This window comes from Hyperolius riggenbachi, chromosome 8, assembly GCF_040937935.1.
Source record: "Hyperolius riggenbachi isolate aHypRig1 chromosome 8, aHypRig1.pri, whole genome shotgun sequence".
Classification (NCBI taxonomy): Eukaryota; Metazoa; Chordata; class Amphibia; order Anura; family Hyperoliidae; genus Hyperolius; species Hyperolius riggenbachi.
Genome location: NC_090653.1, coordinates 286,199,816 through 286,217,872, shown reverse-complemented (window position 1 = coordinate 286,217,872; position 18,057 = coordinate 286,199,816). Strand labels below are relative to the sequence as shown.

The window sequence follows — 18,057 nt, the reverse complement described above, 5'->3', positions numbered from 1 at the left end:
TCCGTGTGGCTCTGCCAGAGACAGTGGTTCCCCGTGGCTCTGCCAGGGACATTGGTTCCCCGTGGCTATGACACTGGCGGTGGTTCTCCGTGGCTCTCCCAGGGATGGCGGTTCTCTGTGGCTCTGCCAGGGACTGTGGTTCCTCGTGGCTCTGCCAGGGATGGTGGTTCCCCGTTGGCTGTGCCAGGGACTGTGGTTCCCTGTGGCTCTGCCAGGGACTGTGGTTCCGTGTGGCTCTGCCAGGGACTGTGGTTCCGTGTGGCTCTGCCAGGGACTGTGGTTCCCCGTGGCTCTGCCAGGGATGGAGGTTCCCCGTGGCTCTGCCAGGTGCGGTGGTTCTCTGTGGCTCTGCCAGGGGTGGTGGTTCCCCGTGGCTCTGCCAGGTGCGGTGGTTCTCTGTGGCTCTGCCAGGGGTGGTGGTTCCCCGTGGCTCTGCCAGGGGCGGTGGTTCCCCGTGGCTCTGCCAGGGACTGTGGTTCCGTGTGGCTCTGCCAGGGACATTGGTTCCTCGTGGCTCTGCCAGGGACTGTGGTTCCGTGTGGCTCTGCCAGGGACTGTGGTTCCCCGTGGCTCTGCCAGGGATGGCGGTTCCCCGTGGCTCTGCCAGGTGCGGTGGTTCTCTGTGGCTCTGCCAGGGGTGGTGGTTCCCCGTGGCTCTGCCAGGTGCGGTGGTTCTCTGTGGCTCTGCCAGGGGTGGTGGTTCCCTGTGGCTCTGCCAGGGGCGGTGGTTCCCTGTGGCTCTGCCAGGGACTGTGGTTCCGTGTGGCTCTGCCAGGGACATTGGTTCCTCGTGGCTCTGCCAGGGACTGTGGTTCCGTGTGGCTCTGCCAGGGACTGTGGTTCCCCGTGGCTCTGCCAGGGATGGCGGTTCCCCGTGGCTCTGCCAGGTGCGGTGGTTCTCTGTGGCTCTGCCAGGGGTGGTGGTTCCCTGTGGCTCTGCCAGGTGCGGTGGTTCTCTGTGGCTCTGCCAGGGGTGGTGGTTCCCCGTGGCTCTGCCAGGGGCGGTGGTTCCCCGTGGCTCTGCCAGGGACTGTGGTTCCCTGTGGCTCTGCCAGGGACATTGGTTCCTCGTAGCTCTGCCAGGGACTGTGGTTCTGTGTGGCTCTGCCAGGGACTGTGGTTCCCCGTGGCTCTGCCAGGGATGGCGGTTCCCCGTGGCTCTGCCAGGTGCGGTGGTTCTCTGTGGCTCTGCCAGGGGTGGTGGTTCCCCGTGGCTCTGCCAGGTGCGGTGGTTCTCTGTGGCTCTGCCAGGGGTGGTGGTTCCCCGTGGCTCTGCCAGGTGCGGTGGTTCTCTGTGGCTCTGCCAGGGGTGGTGGTTCCCCGTGGCTCTGCCAGGGGCGGTGGTTCCCTGTGGCTCTGCCAGGGACTGTGGTTCCGTGTGGCTCTGCCAGGGACATTGGTTCCTCGTGGCTCTGCCAGGGACTGTGGTTCCGTGTGGCTCTGCCAGGGACTGTGGTTCCCCGTGGCTCTGCCAGGGATGGCGGTTCCCCGTGGCTCTGCCAGGTGCGGTGGTTCTCTGTGGCTCTGCCAGGGGTGGTGGTTCCCTGTGGCTCTGCCAGGTGCGGTGGTTCTCTGTGGCTCTGCCAGGGGTGGTGGTTCCCCGTGGCTCTGCCAGGGGCGGTGGTTCCCCGTGGCTCTGCCAGGGACTGTGGTTCCCTGTGGCTCTGCCAGGGACATTGGTTCCTCGTGGCTCTGCCAGGGACTGTGGTTCTGTGTGGCTCTGCCAGGGACTGTGGTTCCCCGTGGCTCTGCCAGGGATGGCGGTTCCCCGTGGCTCTGCCAGGTGCGGTGGTTCTCTGTGGCTCTGCCAGGGGTGGTGGTTCCCCGTGGCTCTGCCAGGTGCGGTGGTTCTCTGTGGCTCTGCCAGGGGTGGTGGTTCCCCATGGCTCTGCCAGGTGCGGTGGTTCTCCATGGCTCTGCCAATGACTGTGGTTCCGTGTGGCTCTGCCAGGGACTGTGGTTCCCCGTGGCTCTGCCAGGGGCGGTGGTTCTACATAGCTCTGCCAGGGATGGCAGTTCCCTGTGGCTCTGCCATGGACAGAGGTTCCCTGTGGCTCTACCAGGGATGGCAGTTCCCTGTGGCTCTACCGTGGATGGTGGTTCCCCGTGGCTCTGCCAGGGATGGTGGTTCCCCGTGGCTCCGCCAGGGACGGACGGTGGTTTCTTGTGGCTCTGTCACAGTGTTTTCCTGTATTGTCAATAGAGAGTGACTGCACCCAGCACATCATCTGGGGACACCTGAGTGGAGATGGGTTTGTGATTCTGCCTGAAGAGGTTGGTTGGCCTTTCCATATACGGTACTGGTGACATATTGTACTATTTGTGCTCCTGTTGTCTCTGTGTTTTCTCTTGAAGGTGTAGAGTCACCTCGTCCCTGCTTTTATCCAGCCAGTCAAGTGGCAGTTATTAGCTGATATTAGTCATCCAATGCGTTGCTAAGAACACATGACACATGACAACAGCTCATAACACTGGACAACATCAGCAGCAGCTGCTCATAATAATATTATTGGCTTTCTCTTTTCCCCTTTCTCCAGGAATAACCTCAGCCAGGGAATAAGCATTTCTATTAGCATTGGCTCTGATTAATATCGCCTGTCTCAGGGACACAATATCCCGCGTACCGGAGCCCCTCACAGCAGCCAGCGGCGTTTATTATGCATATGAAGGCATGGCGTGCGCAGATGAAATATGCACAGCAGGGGGCGGTCCCTCATTGCCTCACCGGTGAGTGATGGCCACGCTCCGCCCGCCACGTCAGAAGCCCCTGACAGCCATTAGTTAGAGGTCTCCGCAGCGATCCAGTCAGCTGCTCGCTGTGTTCGGATAACGGATGACTCTCGTCTGCCCCCTCTGTAATGCAGAATGTACATGATTACTGCCGGCCCCCCGCTGCCCCCAGAAACGAAGGGTTAATAATTATATCTTTAAAAAAAACGTATTGTTCACATTCTGTAATTACTCTCCCAGAATATAAAATCGTGTTTTTTTACCGCCATTCTTAACGGTACAATGTTTTCCTCAGATGCGATCATTCGAATACATTGCGGGAGGGTTAGTAGTCGCAAGGTAATGATCGATTGTTCCAATAAACGAGTCGATTAGGGCATTTTCTCTCTTCAGATACGATGGTAAAATCCAACATAGCGATCAACAAAATTCCACATTCTAACCGACCATAAAATCGTTTTACGTCGATTTTCTGTCTATCTGCGTGGTTTCCTGTACAATTCGATCATAGAATTCTGATCAAATGATCTAATCTGAGGAAAATATTGTAATGTTAATGGACACATTTACAGTGAACCCAAGGTGAAAATAACCTGATGAGATAAACAATTGTATTTATCATTCTACTCCTAAAAATTACTTTATTTTAGATGTCCCATGGTTTCATTTTATATTTAAACATTTACAAAGTAGGTTGAATGTTTTACGGTCTTTAATCAGTGGCAGCCTATTAAGTGTCCCAGAGTTAGAAGAAGGTCATTAGTTCATGTATTTTATCTCCTCCTGCCCTCAGAAGTTGTATTCTGCCAGGAAAACTTTTATGGTTGTAAATTGCTTATCAGTGAGATTTACTATATTTGTGACAAGCTACTGATAAGACAGAAGCTGTCACTTCCATGCCTTAAAAGTGATTAATTAACTCTTTCAGGCAGAAAAATAAAACAAGTAAACCAGCCTGATTATTAACATGTTTTGCACTGTACATACACATGTTTATCTCATCATGTCGCCTCAGGTATACACGATACAATAAAAAGATTGCTGTACAGAAAAATCTTTTTTTTTTCTGTTGTCTGAGAAATCTAAATTAATTTTCACTTTTTATCAATAAGTCGATCAGGATTGGTAGATTTTTCAGAAATGTTTTTATGAATATTGAATGGTGTAGGATAGCTTCCAAATTTCTTGATTTAGAAACCTTAGAAGTCTTTGTGGCCTCGGCGAGCTCTTCACTAGGAGCAACAGTACATCTGACTCCCCTGCAATTATCTAATCAATAGGGATGGTCGTTGAAACTAATCAATCCGGTTTTGCCTGAAAATCGAATGCAAATTGTGTGCAGTATGAATCAAAGGGTTGGAGCAGCGAGATCGAGGGGGATGGGGGAAGCTCCTGGACTATCCAGAGACTCTTCTAAGGTGAAATCCGCCTTGGACACTTTTTCCCTACAGGTGCAGATCTGAGGCCAGAGCTGCGTTGCAGAAGCATATTAAAGTTGCATGATCAAGACGCTAAACTCTCATGTAATCACGTTCCTCACAGTTTAGCTGCGTTCATCGGCATTGGTCATAGCGCAGATCAGATTGTGCAGATCAGATTGTGCCGAGAAGTCGTGTAACAGGAGCACAGGTCTACACAGAGCACCGCGATCTCATAACATTACCGCGTGGAGGAGAGACGGTTTTCTGCTCTCGGACAGCGCTGATCCTCTTGACCTTCGGAAGGACGGGGGGTCCGCGGCGGATCGGAGGGCTCTCTATAGGTTGGTGATCCTCGGCCAGGGGTGTCCTGTGGGGGGAAATACCACATATATTCAGTGGCGTAGCTAAGGAGCTGTGGGCCCCGATGCAAGTTTTACATGGGGCCCCCCAAGCACTCTATACATAACAATTGATACGCCATGCCAAAACCTGCCAATGGCAACTACAGTGTCAGAGGTGCAAGAAGAGGCTGGGAAACAGTTTGTTAGTGATTACCACTATTCACAGCATCTATAGAAATGATTATTATGAGCACAGGACCAATAGAGAGGTAATAATGTAGATGAGGGAGAGCCCTTCGGGGCCCCTCTGGCCCAAGGGCCCCGATGCGGTCGCTACCTCTGCCCCCCCTATTGCTACGCCCCTGCATATATTATATTCTATAATGGAGCAAAGCTTCTTGTTATAATTACCTGAAACATTCTGGAAAGTGAGCTCCACCCCCTGCATAGCGATCGAGAAACGCTTTCAAAAGATCTTCGATTTAGACGTCGTTCAGGGCTGGTGCACACTTAAAACCGCTAATGTAATCGCAAACACTCAGCACTTTTAAAAGTGATTTTTACAAACGATTCCAGGCATGTGCCTAGCGATTTTCTAGTTATGCCTAGAGATTTTTGGAGCGTTTTGGTGTAACAATTTTTTATTTTTTGTACAGCAGAGCTTGAAGTGTACAACTTTTGTTAAAAAAAAAAAACCTTGGAAAATTGCTCTGATCTAGCGGTTTTTAGAGCGATTTTCCACTTTCCTATACTTAACATTGAGGCTGAATCGCCTCAGAAATGCTGCAGGACCCTTGTTTGCGTTTTTCAAAAAAATCACATTGCTCTGGTGTGATCCAACCAACTCTAATACATTAGCCAAGCACTTTCAAAGCCCTTAGCGTTTTGAAAAGCACTCAGTGCACCAGCCCTCAATATGTAGAGCAGCCATTACAATCTACAGCTATAACCACACAGCCAAGGGCCGGTGGTAGAACAACTAGCAGTATGGAACGTATGGCCCCCCAATAGTTAGGCTTAAAGTTCTCCCGCCGCCGCTCCGTTCCCCGACTTGTAAGTCGAGGCCAGCTCAGCCCTGCCAAGCGTATCTTTTACTCGCGTTCCCCTCTGCAATAGAGCTATTGCAGTGAACGCAAAGAAAGGATACGCGTGGCCAGAGCCGCGCAGGCGCAGTGGCCCGGCAGCGAAACCGAAAGTAGCTGGCGGCAGGAGAACGGGGGCTCGTGGAGGACCGGCGCGGGACAGGACGGCTGCGGGGGGCTTGCAGAAGCCCCAGGCAAGTGAAACAATGTATTTAAAACGTATCTACAGTCCCGCTTCAAGGACCACAAGCTTAACCTCCTCAGTGGTATGGATGACTATACACGTCCATCACCGCCGGAGGTCGCCGCTCAGGCCCTGCTGGGCCGATTTGAGCGAAATAAAAAGCAGCACACGCAGCCGGCACTTTGCCAGCCGCGTGTGCTGCCTGATCGCCGCCGCTCTGCGGCGATCCGCCGCGAGCAGCAGCGAAAGAGGGTCCCCCCAGCCGCCCGAGCCCTGTGCAGCCGGAACAAAAGTTCCAGCCAGCGCTAAGGGCTGGATCGGAGGCGGCTGACGTCAGGACGTCGGGTGACGTCACTCCGCTCGTCGCTATGGCGACGATGTAAGCAAAACAAGGAAGGCTGCTCATTGCGACCTTCCTTGTTTATTCTGGGCGCCGGAGGCGATCGGAAGAACGCCTCCGGAGCGCCCTCTAGTGGGCTTTCATGCAGCCAACTTTCAGTTGGCTGCATGAAACAGTTTTTTTTTTATTAAAAAAAAACCCTCCCGCAGCCGCCCTGCCGATCTTAATAGACCGCCAGGGAGGTTAAACCCCCTAGTGACCAGGCCAATTTTTGCTAATTAGGCTCCTGCAGCTTTAAGGCCTTGCTGCACGGCCTACAACTCAGCACACAAGTGATTCCCCCCCCCCCTTTTCTGCCCACCAACAGAGTCTCTGTTGGTGGGCTTTGATTGCTCCCCTAATGTTTTTTTTTTTTTTTTGTCAATATCTTTCTTATTATTTTCCAAATAAATATGCCTATTTTTTAATCCCCCCCCCCCCCCCGCCAGCCAATCAGTGCGCTCGGCTGTTATAGGCTATAGCCTTTGACAGCGGATCGCTGCCTTGCCACTCAGGGGGACAGCCGTGTCCCCAGTACAGCTTAGATCGCAGCGCCGTACTATGTAAATAGTACAGTGCCATCTAACAGTCTCCTAGAGGAGATGGCCGCTGGGAGACCGATGACAGAGAGGAGCTCCGTCATTCACGCAGGGATGCGCGATCTCCTGCAAAACAATACCAGTTGTCTGGCTGCCCTGCTGGTCTAATTGGCTGCAGTAAAGTCTGAATCACAACCTTGAAACAAGCATGCAGCTAATCTTGTCAGATCTGATGATAATGTCAGAAACACCTGCTCTGCTGCATCCTTGTTCAGGGGCTATGGCTAAACGTATTAGAGGCAGAGGATCACCAGGACAGCCAGGCAACTGGTATTGCTTAAAAGGAAATAAATATGGCAGCCTCCATATACACCTCTTGCTACATTTGTCATTTAAAGTGAACCCGAGGTAAGAGTGATATGGAGGCTGCCATATTTTTTCCTGTTAATGAATACCAGTTGCCTGGCAGTCCTGCTGATCTATTTGGCTGCAGTAGTGTTTGAATCACACACCAGAAACAAGCATGCAGCTAATCCTGTCACACTTCAGTCACCTGATCTGCATGCTTGTTCAGGGGCTATGGCTAAATGTATTAGAGACACAGGGTCAGCAGGACAGCCAGGCAACTGGTATTGCCTAAAAGGAAATAAATATGGCAGCCTCCATATCACTCTCACCTCGGGATCACTTTAAGCCTTGTACACACACTAGATGGTTTTCAGCCACTCGGGGAGCCTCTGATGACAGTCTAGAGTGTGTACAGCAGCCCCCCTATTCGCCTTGAAGTGGAGCGAGATCAGATTGGGATATAGCCATAGCCAATTTAAAATAATTGTGTTCCCTTGGGTGCACATTAAAAACTGTCATTTGATCTGATGCATTCTTGTGTTTATGCAAGGCAATGCCTAGAACGTTTGTTAGTTAGCGATTACGTTTCGGACGTACCGGTCGGCGTTCCCTGTGATGTCATCATCCTCAGAGAGGTCAGAAATGGCCGACTCCGTGTTATGGTGCGGCTGTTGTGTGAACGAAGGAGAATTGCGCATCGCGTCATCTGGAAGCTCCTCCCTCAGGACTCCGGTGTCATTCGCTACCGATACCTGAAACAGGAAATTACTTTGCGTCAGGCCAAGTTCACCCTAATTCCAGATCGAACAGGATCCGACCAAGGTCTATATTACACTGAATGCGTTTTCCGATCCGATCGTGATCAGATCGCAAAACGCTAGGGACACTTTGAGCTAATTGAACTATGCAATTTTCTGCAATTTAAAATATTCTCCCGCCTGTTCTTTTTCTCCTGTCGCAAGTCACAAACGCACCACAATCGCACCCTACACTCATCGGATTGCGCTGAAATCCCTAGTGGCCACACACAAAAGAATGAAAAAAAATCGATTTTACAGTGAAAACTGTCCATAAAAATCTAAACATTTTTTTTTAAGCAAGAAATCTGATTAAATGTCCTATTTTTATCGATATAAGTAAACCGGGAGTGGTTGATTTTTTTTTTTTCAGTACATTTTTTCAGATTGAATGGTGTAAAGTAGATTTTTATAAACAATGTTTTCACAGTTTTCAATCATTTGTTTTCATAATTGGGGAAAAATGTAACATGTGTGTGATATATGAAATATGAGATTTTTTAGATGTTACAGTCAGTCAGAAAACCTGATTGTAATTCTTGAAAAGAAAAGAAATATACAAAATTGTTTCGTCTACGACCACCTTTACCTGATTTTCATAATATTTTTGGACAGCAGATATGTTGCCATTCACTGGACAGAATGTCGCAATACACCGCAGCAGACCCCCCGAGCATTTCATCATATCCGTACTGTACACCTGGGTCCGGTAGAGAGTAAAGTTTGGTACACACATCCAACTTTGATTGGCCAATCACTGGCCAACTTTACCACCCACATGTAGTATGAGAGCTTACCTACTAACTTTTTCATAATATTCAAAATCTGCTAGCTTTCGTACTACACGGAGGGGGTAAAATCGGGCAATCAAAATTGGATGTATGTGCCAGGCCTAAAACGAGCCAATAACTACGATTTTTATCCTGCGCTGCTTCGGCGCTTGAACCGGTATAGCCCACAGTGCTGCTCCAAGTGATGGGTGGTACCAGTAAACTGAGTACAAAACAGGAAGGGGAGGAGCACTCCAATGGCAAGTTAACATTCCATTACTTAAAAACACATAAGTTGCACTTCAAGTGTAAATAAAAGCGCGTGTTAAGCCATTAGCGGATCCTCTCTCACCCCCCGAGATTGGCCAGAGGTGTGGGAGCCATGGTTGCATGAAGGGGTGTGCAGTGGGTGGAGCCTGGTCTGACGTGACTACGTGTTTCGGCGCTTACCATGCCTTCGTCAGGTCTGAAACGCGCTTTTATCTGTACTTGAATGCAAGTGCACCTTAATGTAGAAGTAATAAAAGATGAACGCACCACGGACTACTCCTCCCCTTTCTGTGTTAAAAACGAGCCAATCACGGACCTGCACGCTTCTGGATACAGCCTAGAATAAACACTTTATAACAGTTTAATGCAAACTGAGATAAGAGTTAAATAGTGATGTGTTCTTATCGCCGGTGGAATTTCGATTTTACTTTCATGTATTTACCAGATCAATAAATGCCACAATAGCAGCGATGACTCCAGTCTATTCAATGCTATTTTATGCAACAGAAAAATAACTTTCTTTCTAACAAAGCTGTAAGCAGGAAATGGATGAATCACTCGCTGGGGGGCCATTTGTTACGCTCAGAAATGTTTCCTAAAACTCATACACAGACTTTGTGCCTCAATGTCTGTCCTCTCTCAGGGCCCATTCACACTAAAGGCGTTTTTAGCCTTTTTTTCAAGCGTAGGCGATTTTAAAAATCGCCCACAAAGCGCTTGTGCAATGAATGTCTATGAGAAGGTTCATATCGTTCAGCAAAGCGGTGCCTGGACCATTTTTGGGGCGTTTTTGCTATAATGGAAGGCATAGGAAGAGAGCTAAAACGCTCACAAAACTGCTTTATGCGGCGATTGCGTTCGAGTTTTTTAGAATAAATACGTTGTATCTATTCTTTTTCAGGCCAAAGAGTTCACTTCCTGACTTGCATCAGGTAGTGAATTAAAAAAACGCTCTGGAAAAGCGATTAGAATAGCGCTTTTACTACAAACGCAGCGCGCAGTGGAGCGTCGGAAGGGAGGGGGAAAAAGCGCACAAAAATGCAAAATGCTTGTGTTGGCGTTTTCGATTTTAGGTGTGAATGAGGCTTCAAGGCCAGTACCCACAACGTGATTTTCCAGACGACTTTTCCAACGACCAGTGATACTGAGCGACGAGTGACCGCTTCTACTATCTTGCGACGTGGGTACAGGCGGGCGATCATGCGAAAGTCATTTACCGTCATGGCGGATTCGGAACTTCAAGATCCCCGACGACTGCGCAAAGTACCGCGATCGCTAGACTTCCCATTCGCGGCCATTGTGTGATGTCGCACATACCCGTCTGCCGGAAGTTGGATTGTGGAACGCTCATCGTGAGGGGGATGCTGCTGGATCCATCTTGCTCCGTCGGGTGGCGATTATTCAGTTTTAGGTCCATGGCCTACTAGGGCGCTCTTTGCAGCACCTCGGAATCGCTGATTTCCAAAAGCGCTAGACTAATGAAAATCAATAGCTGACAACCCACAAGAGCGACTGCAATTAGGGAAACAGCAGTCGCAGGTCCTGCAGTATTTGTAATTGCGCTCCGCTGCCAAGTACAGGGGCTGCTAAACCTCTTTTGTATCATTGTTCAAAAGTAATTTTGTAGCGATTTTGTTGAATAAAGTTTTAGCTACATGCCAGGTCTGTGCGCCGCCTCCTTAGTAGGTAGCCCCGCCCCTTACACAGAAGTAACGATAATTTGTGCAAGGGAGAGGAGCAACACTTTATTCAAAATGCAGAACGCAAATCACAGATGGTGTACAGCCTCGTGTACAGCGCTTGCAAACACCAGCAAATTGTGCCGCAAATCGTCCATAGTGGGGGCCCGGCCTAACAAATATTTTTGGATTGTTGGAAACAGTTTTGGGAACAAGTGATGTACAGAGAAGCTCTTTGGCCACAGCTGTGATGTGTGCTGTTTTATAGAGTTGGGCCGAACCTCCGATTTTAGGTTCGCGAACCAGTGTTTTATAGAGAGGGCTGGGGGGCCAGAGGGGAAAAACTTTTCTAGGAAAGTTGTCAGTTTTATCTAATTAAAAAGTCTCTCTACCGAGAAGTCTGATCATCCACCTCCCCAGAATATACTTTAATTGAGCTTATTAGCAATTGGCAATGAGGTGCTAATAACTTCAAGTTGATGCAAAATTGTATTTATTATTTTCTATTGGAAATGTATGCAGCTATCAGTCTAGAGTTAGTGACAGGTTATACTGTACATCCAGTAATGATGAGCAGCCCTTATGTGTGATGTCATCACTGGGCGCATGTCACCTGTGTGACATCATCACTGGGCGCATCTAATCTGTGTGACATCATCACTTGGCGCATCTAATCTGTGTGACATCATCACTGAGCGCATCTCACCTGTGTGACGTCATCACTGGGCGCATGTCACCTGTGTGACATCATCACTGGGCACATCTAATCTGTGTGACATCATCACTGTGCGCATCTCACCTGTGTGACATCATCACTCGGCGCATCTGACCTGTGTGACATCATCACTGAGCGCATCTCACCTGTGTGACATCACCACTGTACGCATCTCACCTGTGTGACATCATCACTGTGCGCATCTCACCTGAGCAGCCTCCCCAGAGCTCCGCAGCCTCTGATGAAGGTCTGCTGCAGACTGTTGTATCCGCAGGATCTCCTTCTGTTGCCGTAGCAGCAGCTTCCTCTCCTGATGGGCGGCCTTATAGATGTTGTGTAGGTGCCGTATCTCTGCCTAGGCAAAGACAAGATGGCCGAAAGGTAAGCCCAGTACATTTTCAGTGACACAGTGTATTACTCTCAGCTTTATCTTATAGAAGGAGAACTCTAAAGATGCCCACACATCAGGCAACTTGGTATCTGATCGACTATTTGATTCGATAACTATTATCGAATTGGATGAAAATCTGTGCCGCCAAGAGCATGGCTGATGGACGATGCAACCAATTTCGGGCCCAAATTGGTCGCACGTACGATCAGACATGCTGAACAATGTAGGGCCGACATTCTCGATCGGGTGCGCAGCGAACGCAACAAACCCCTGGCGCTATTCCCCCCCCATGTTAAAAGTGCCCCTCCCCTCGGTGCCCAGTGCTCGTGATTGCCGGAGTAACGTGGGCGGGTGTAGGACGTTACACACACGCCCATGTATATACGCCAGCAATGACATGGGGCGCATGTATACGGATTGAGGCGGAGCCTGGAGCAAGCGATGGACGTGGACAGGTGGGGGGACATCGGGGGGGGGCACATTTAACATTAGTGGGGACAGCGCTGGGGGCGGCGAGGTGGCGGAAGCGGCAATAGCCGAACCCGATCGCATCCGCTCTACTGCGCAGGCTCGAGCCCTTTGCACCTGCGCAGTAGAACAAATCGGTCGGGCTCGGCTATTTCCACCTTACCCGAACGGAGAGCCGCTAGTGCGTCTGCGCAGGAGCACAGTAGGTAAATATTGCCGCGCAGGCGCACCTCTTGTCAGCATTTGTCGAGGGACTTTCGGCTGAGCCAGCGCTGGATTCCTCCAGGCTACAGAGGTCAGGGAAGCCTCATTGGGACTCTGAGGCTTCCCCCTCCTGAGGTAAGTATCCTCAGAGGGTTTTTTGTTACAGGGTCTCTTTAAAGTGTTTAAAGGGGCACTATGGCAAAAAATAGTAAAAATTAAAATATGTGCAAACAAAGACAAATAAGAAGTACATTTTTTCCAGAGTAAAATGAGCCATAAATTACATTTCTCCCATGTTGCTGTCACTTGCAGTAGGTAGTAGAAATCTGACAGGAGTGACAGGTTTTGGACTAGTCCATCTCTTCATAGGAGATTCTCAGCAAGGCTTATTCTTTATAAAGATATTCCCTAAAAAGGATTTAAACAATGATGCTGGCCATCTTCCCTGCTCGCTACACAGTTTTTTGGTAGTTGGACAGAGCAACAGCCATTCACTAAGTGCTTTTGAAAATAAATACATCCCTGAGGATCCCCCCATGAAGAGATGGACTAGTCCAAAACCTATCGCTTCCGTTAGATTTCTACTACCTACTGTAAGTGACAGCAACATAAGAGAAAAGTAATTTATGGCTCATTTTACTCTGGAAAAAACGTACTTCTTATTTGTATATGTTTGCATATTTTTAATTTTACAATTTTTCGCCACAGTGCTCCTTTAAAACTACTTACAACAATTTTTACAAAACTGTAACATTTATCTACAAAGACTAAAAAAAAAAAAAAAAACTTAACTAAAACAAAACAGTATTGTAAATATTGTACATGGAGACAACTTTGTATCTCTGAAACGTTGTAACCTGAGTGCATATATATGTATATGTGTGTGTGTGTGTTTGGTGTGTGTGTGTGTGTGTGTGTGTGTACAGTGTGTGTGTGTGTGTGTGTGTGTACAGTGTGTGTGTGTGTGTGTGTGTGTGTGTACAGTGTGTGTGTGTGTGTGTGTGTGTGTGTGTGTGTGTGTGTGTGTGTGTACAGTGTGTGTGTGTGTGTGTGTACTGTGTGTGTGTGTGTGTGTACAGTGTGTGTGTGTGTGTACTGTGTGTGTGTGTGTGTGTGTGTGTGTACAGTGTGTGTGTGTACAGTGTGTGTGTGTACAGTGTGTGTGTGTGTGTGTGTGTGTGTGTGTGTGTGTGTGTGTGTGTGTGTGTGTACAGTGTGTGTGTGTGTGTGTACAGTGTGTGTGTGTGTGTGTACAGTGTGTGTGTACAGTGTGTGTGTACAGTGTGTGTGTGTGTGTGTGTGTGTACAGTGTGTGTGTACAGTGTGTATGTGTGTACAGTGTGTGTGTGTACAGTGTGTGTGTGTGTGTGTGTGTGTGTGTGTGTGTGTACAGTGTGTGTGTGTGTGTGTGTGTGTGTGTGTGTACAGTGTGTGTGTGTACAGTGTGTGTGTGTGTGTACAGTGTGTATGTGTGTGTGTGTACAGTGTGTGTGTACAGTGTGTGTGTGTGTGTGTACAGTGTGTGTGTGTGTGTGTACAGTGTGTGTGTGTGTGTGTGTGTGTGTGTATGTACAGTGTGTGTGTACAGTGTGTGTGTGTGTGTGTGTGTGTACAGTGTGTGTGTGTGTGTGTGTGTGTGTGTGTGTACAGTGTGTGTGTGTGTGTGTACAGTGTGTGTGTGTGTGTGTGTGTGTGTGTGTGTGTGTACAGTGTGTATGTGTGTGTGTGTATGTACAGTGTGTGTGTACAGTGTGTGTGTGTGTGTGTGTGTGTGTGTGTACAGTGTGTGTGTGTGTGTGTACAGTGTGTGTGTGTGTGTGTGTGTGTGTGTGTGTGTGTGTGTGTGTGTGTGTACAGTGTGTGTATGTGTACAGTGTGTGTGTGTACAGTGTGTATGTGTGTTTGTGTGTGTGTGTACAGTGTGTGTCTGTGTATGTACTGTATGTATTTTAAATATTACAATTTTTGCGATAGTTGTTCAGTAAAAAAGCTGGGCGCCCCAGTGGAGGGGATGGGTCTCTATGAGTCACCCCAGGCTCCCCTCCCCGGAGACCAGGACGTGTACAAACACCCGTCTGGCGATGGAAGGTGTTGCCCGCTCCTCGCCGGTCGCTTTGTCAGGCGTCTGATATCGCACAGGTGGCGGTTTTCCCAGCGACTCACAAGGACGGGCCCTGCGCTGATTAGATTGGAGGCTTCTTATAGAAACTCTCTGATAACAGCGTCTATATTTACAGCCAGTGACAATGTGATTATCTGAGATATTCCTGTGCAAACATCAACTTCTGAATATCGGCTGCACGAAATACGGGGAGAGGTTAAAGGAGCCCTGTAGTGACCTATAGGAGAATGCAGTAAAGAGGACCTGTAGTGACCTATAGGAGAATGCAGTAAAGAGGCCCTGTAGTGACATATGGCAGAATGCAGTAAAGAGGCCCTGTAGTAACATATAGCAGAATGCAGTAAAGAGGCCCTGTAGTGACATATGGCAGAATGCAGTAAAGAGGCCCTGTAGTGACATATGGCAGAATGCAGTAAAGAGGCCCTGTAGTGACATATGGCAGAATGCAGTAAAGAGGCCCTGTAGTGACATATAGCAGAATGCAGTAAAGAGGCCCTGTAGTGACATATAGTAGAATGCAGTAAAGAGGCCCTGTAGTAACATATAGCAGAATGCAGTAAAGAGGCCCTGTAGTGACATATAGCAGAATGCAGTAAAGAGGCCCTGTAGTGACATATAGCAGAGTGCAGTAAAGAGGCCCTGTAGTGACCTATGGCAGAACGCAATAAAGAGGTCCTGTAGTGACATATAGCAGAATGCAGTAAAGAGGCCCTGTAGTGACATGAAGCAGAATGCAGTAAATAGGCCCTGTAGTGACATATAGCAGAATGCAGTAAAGAGGCCCTGTAGTGACATATAGGAGGATGCAGTAAAGAGGCCCTGTAGTGACATATGGCAGAATGCAGTAAAGAGGCCCTGTAGTGACATATGGCAGAATGCAGTAAAGAGGCCCTGTAGTGACATATGGCAGAATGCAGTAAAGAGGCCCTGTAGTGACATATGGCAGAATGCAGTAAAGAGGCCATGTAGTGACATATGGCAGAATGCAGTAAAGAGGCCCTGTAGTAACATATAGCAGAATGCAGTAAAGAGGCCCTATAGTGACATAAAGCAGAATGCAGTAAAGAGGCCCTGTAGTGACATATAGCAGAATGCAGTAAAGAGGCCCTGTAGTGACGTATAGCAGAATGCAGTAAAGAGGCCCTGTAGTGACGTATAGCAGAATGCAGTAAAGAGGCCCTGTAGTGACGTATAGCAGAATGCAGTAAAGAGGCCCTGTAGCGACCTATAGCAGAATGCAGTAAAGAGGCCCTGTAGTGGCATATAGCAGAATGCAGTAAAGAGGCCCTGTAGTGACATATAGCAGAGTGCAGTAAAGAAGCCCTGTAGTGACATAAAGCAGAATGCAGTAAATAGGCCCTGTAGTGACATATAGCAGAATGCAGTAAAGAGGCCCTGTAGTGACATATAGGAGGATGCAGTAAAGAGGCCCTGTAGTGACATATGGCAGAATGCAGTAAAGAGGCCCTGTAGTGGCATATATAACAGAATGCAGTAAAGAGGCCCTGTAGTGACATATAGCAGAATGCAGTAAAGAGGCCCTGTAGTGACATATAGCAGAATGCAGTAAAGAGGCCCTGTAGTGACATATAGCAGAATGCAGTAAAGAGGCCCTGTAGTGACATATAGCAGAATGCAGTAAAGAGGCCCTGTAGTGACGTATAGCAGAATGCAGTAAAGAGGCCCTGTAGTGACGTATAGCAAAATGCAGTAAAGAGGCCCTGTAGCGACCTATAGCAGAATGCAGTAAAGAGGCCCTGTAGTGGCATATAGCAGAATGCAGTAAAGAGGACCTGTAGTGACATATAGCAGAGTGCAGTAAAGAGGCCCTGTAGTGACATAAAGCAGAATGCAGTAAAGAGGCCCTGTAGTGACATATAGCAGAATGCAGTAAAGAGGCCCTGTAGTGACATATAGGAGGATGTAGTAAAGACGCCCTGTAGTGACATATAGCAGAATGCAGCAAAGAGGCCCTGTAGTGACATATAGGAGGATGCAGTAAAGAGGCCCTGTAGTGACATATGGCAGAATGCAGTAAAGAGGCCCTGTAGTGACATATACTAGAATGCAGTAAAGAGGCCCAGTAGTAACATATAGCAGAATGCAGTAAAGAGGCCCAGTAGTAACATATAGCAGAATGCAGTAAAGAGGCCCTGTAGTGACACAGCAGAATGCAGTAAAAAGGCCCTGTAGTGACATATAGCAGAATGCAGTAAAGAGGCCCTGTAGTGACATATAGCAGAATGCAGTAAAGAGGCTCTGTAGTGACGTATAGCAGAATGCAGTAAAGAGGCCCTGTAGTGACCTATAGCAGAGTGCAGTAAAGAGGCCCTGCAGTGACATATAGCAGAATGCAGTAAAGAGGCCCTGTAGTGACATATAGCAGAATGCAGTAAAGAGGCCCTGTAGCGACATATAGCAGAATGCAGTAAAGAGACCCTGTAGTGACATATAGCAGAATGCAGTAAATAGGCCCTGCAGTGACATATGGCAGAATGCAGTAAAGAGGCCCTGTAGTGACATATGGCAGAATGCAGTAAAGAGGCCCTGTAGTGACATAAAGCAGAATGCAGTAAAGAGGCCCTGTAGTGACATATAGCAGAATGCAGTAAAGTGGCCCTGTAGTGACATATAGCAGAATGCAGTAAAGAGGCCCTGTAGTGACATATAGCAGAATGCAGTAAAGAGGCCCTGTAGTGACATATAGCAGAATGCAGTAAAGAGGCCCTGTAGTGGCATATAGCAGAATGCAGTAAAGAGGCCCTGTAGTGACATATAGCAGAGTGCAGTAAAGAGGCCTTGTAGTGACCTATGGCAAAATGCAATAAAGAGGCCCTGTAGTGACATATAGCAGAATGCAGTAAGGAGGCCCTGTAGTGACATAAAGCAGAATGCAGTAAATAGGCCCTGTAGTGACATATAGCAGAATGCAGTAAAGAGGCCCTGTAGTGACATATAGGCGGATGCAGTAAAGAGGCCCTGTAGTGACATATAGCAGAATGCAGTAAAGAGGCCATGTAGTGACATATAGCAGAATGCAGTAAAGAGGCCCTGTAGTGACATATAGCAGAATGCAGTAAAGAGGCCCTGTAGTGACATATATCAGAATGCAGTAAAGAGGCCCTGTAGTGGCATATAGCAGAATGCAGTAAAGAGGCCCTGTAGTGACATATAGCAGAGTGCAGTAAAGAGGCCCTGTAGTGACCTATGGCAGAATGCAGTAAAGAGGCCCTGTAGTGACATATAGCAGAATGCAGTAAAGAGGCCCTGTAGTGACATATAGCCGAATGCAGTAAAGAGGCCCTGTAGTGACATATAGCAGAATGCAGTAAAGAGGCCCTGTAGTGACCTATAGGAGAATGCAGTAAAGAGGCCCTGTAGTGACCTATAGGAGAATCCAGTGAAGAGGCCCTGTAGTGACATATAGTAGAATGCAGTAAAGAGGCCCTGTAGTAACATATAGCAGAAAGCAGTAAAGATGCCCTGTAGTGACATATAGCAGAATGCAGTAAAGAGGCGCTGCAGTGACATATAGTAGAATACAGTACAGAGGCCCTGTAGTGACATAGCAGAATGCAGTAAAGAGGCCCTGTAGTGACCTATAGGAGAATGCAGTA

General features: G+C 48.3%; 1 protein-coding gene across 1 annotated transcript in view; it reads right to left on the bottom strand.

The window, feature by feature from the left end:
* The window catches only part of CCDC187 (coiled-coil domain containing 187), a 136,367-nt gene that overhangs the window by 23,302 nt on the left and 95,008 nt on the right, over positions 1-18,057 (bottom strand). The window contains exons 18-21 of the mRNA XM_068248019.1: positions 11,464-11,610; positions 7,622-7,776; positions 4,394-4,518; positions 2,726-2,853 (exon numbers count right to left, since the gene is read on the bottom strand). Of these exons, the coding sequence (XP_068104120.1) occupies positions 2,726-2,853; positions 4,394-4,518; positions 7,622-7,776; positions 11,464-11,610 (555 nt within the window). The remainder of the gene's footprint in view (positions 1-2,725; positions 2,854-4,393; positions 4,519-7,621; positions 7,777-11,463; positions 11,611-18,057) is intronic.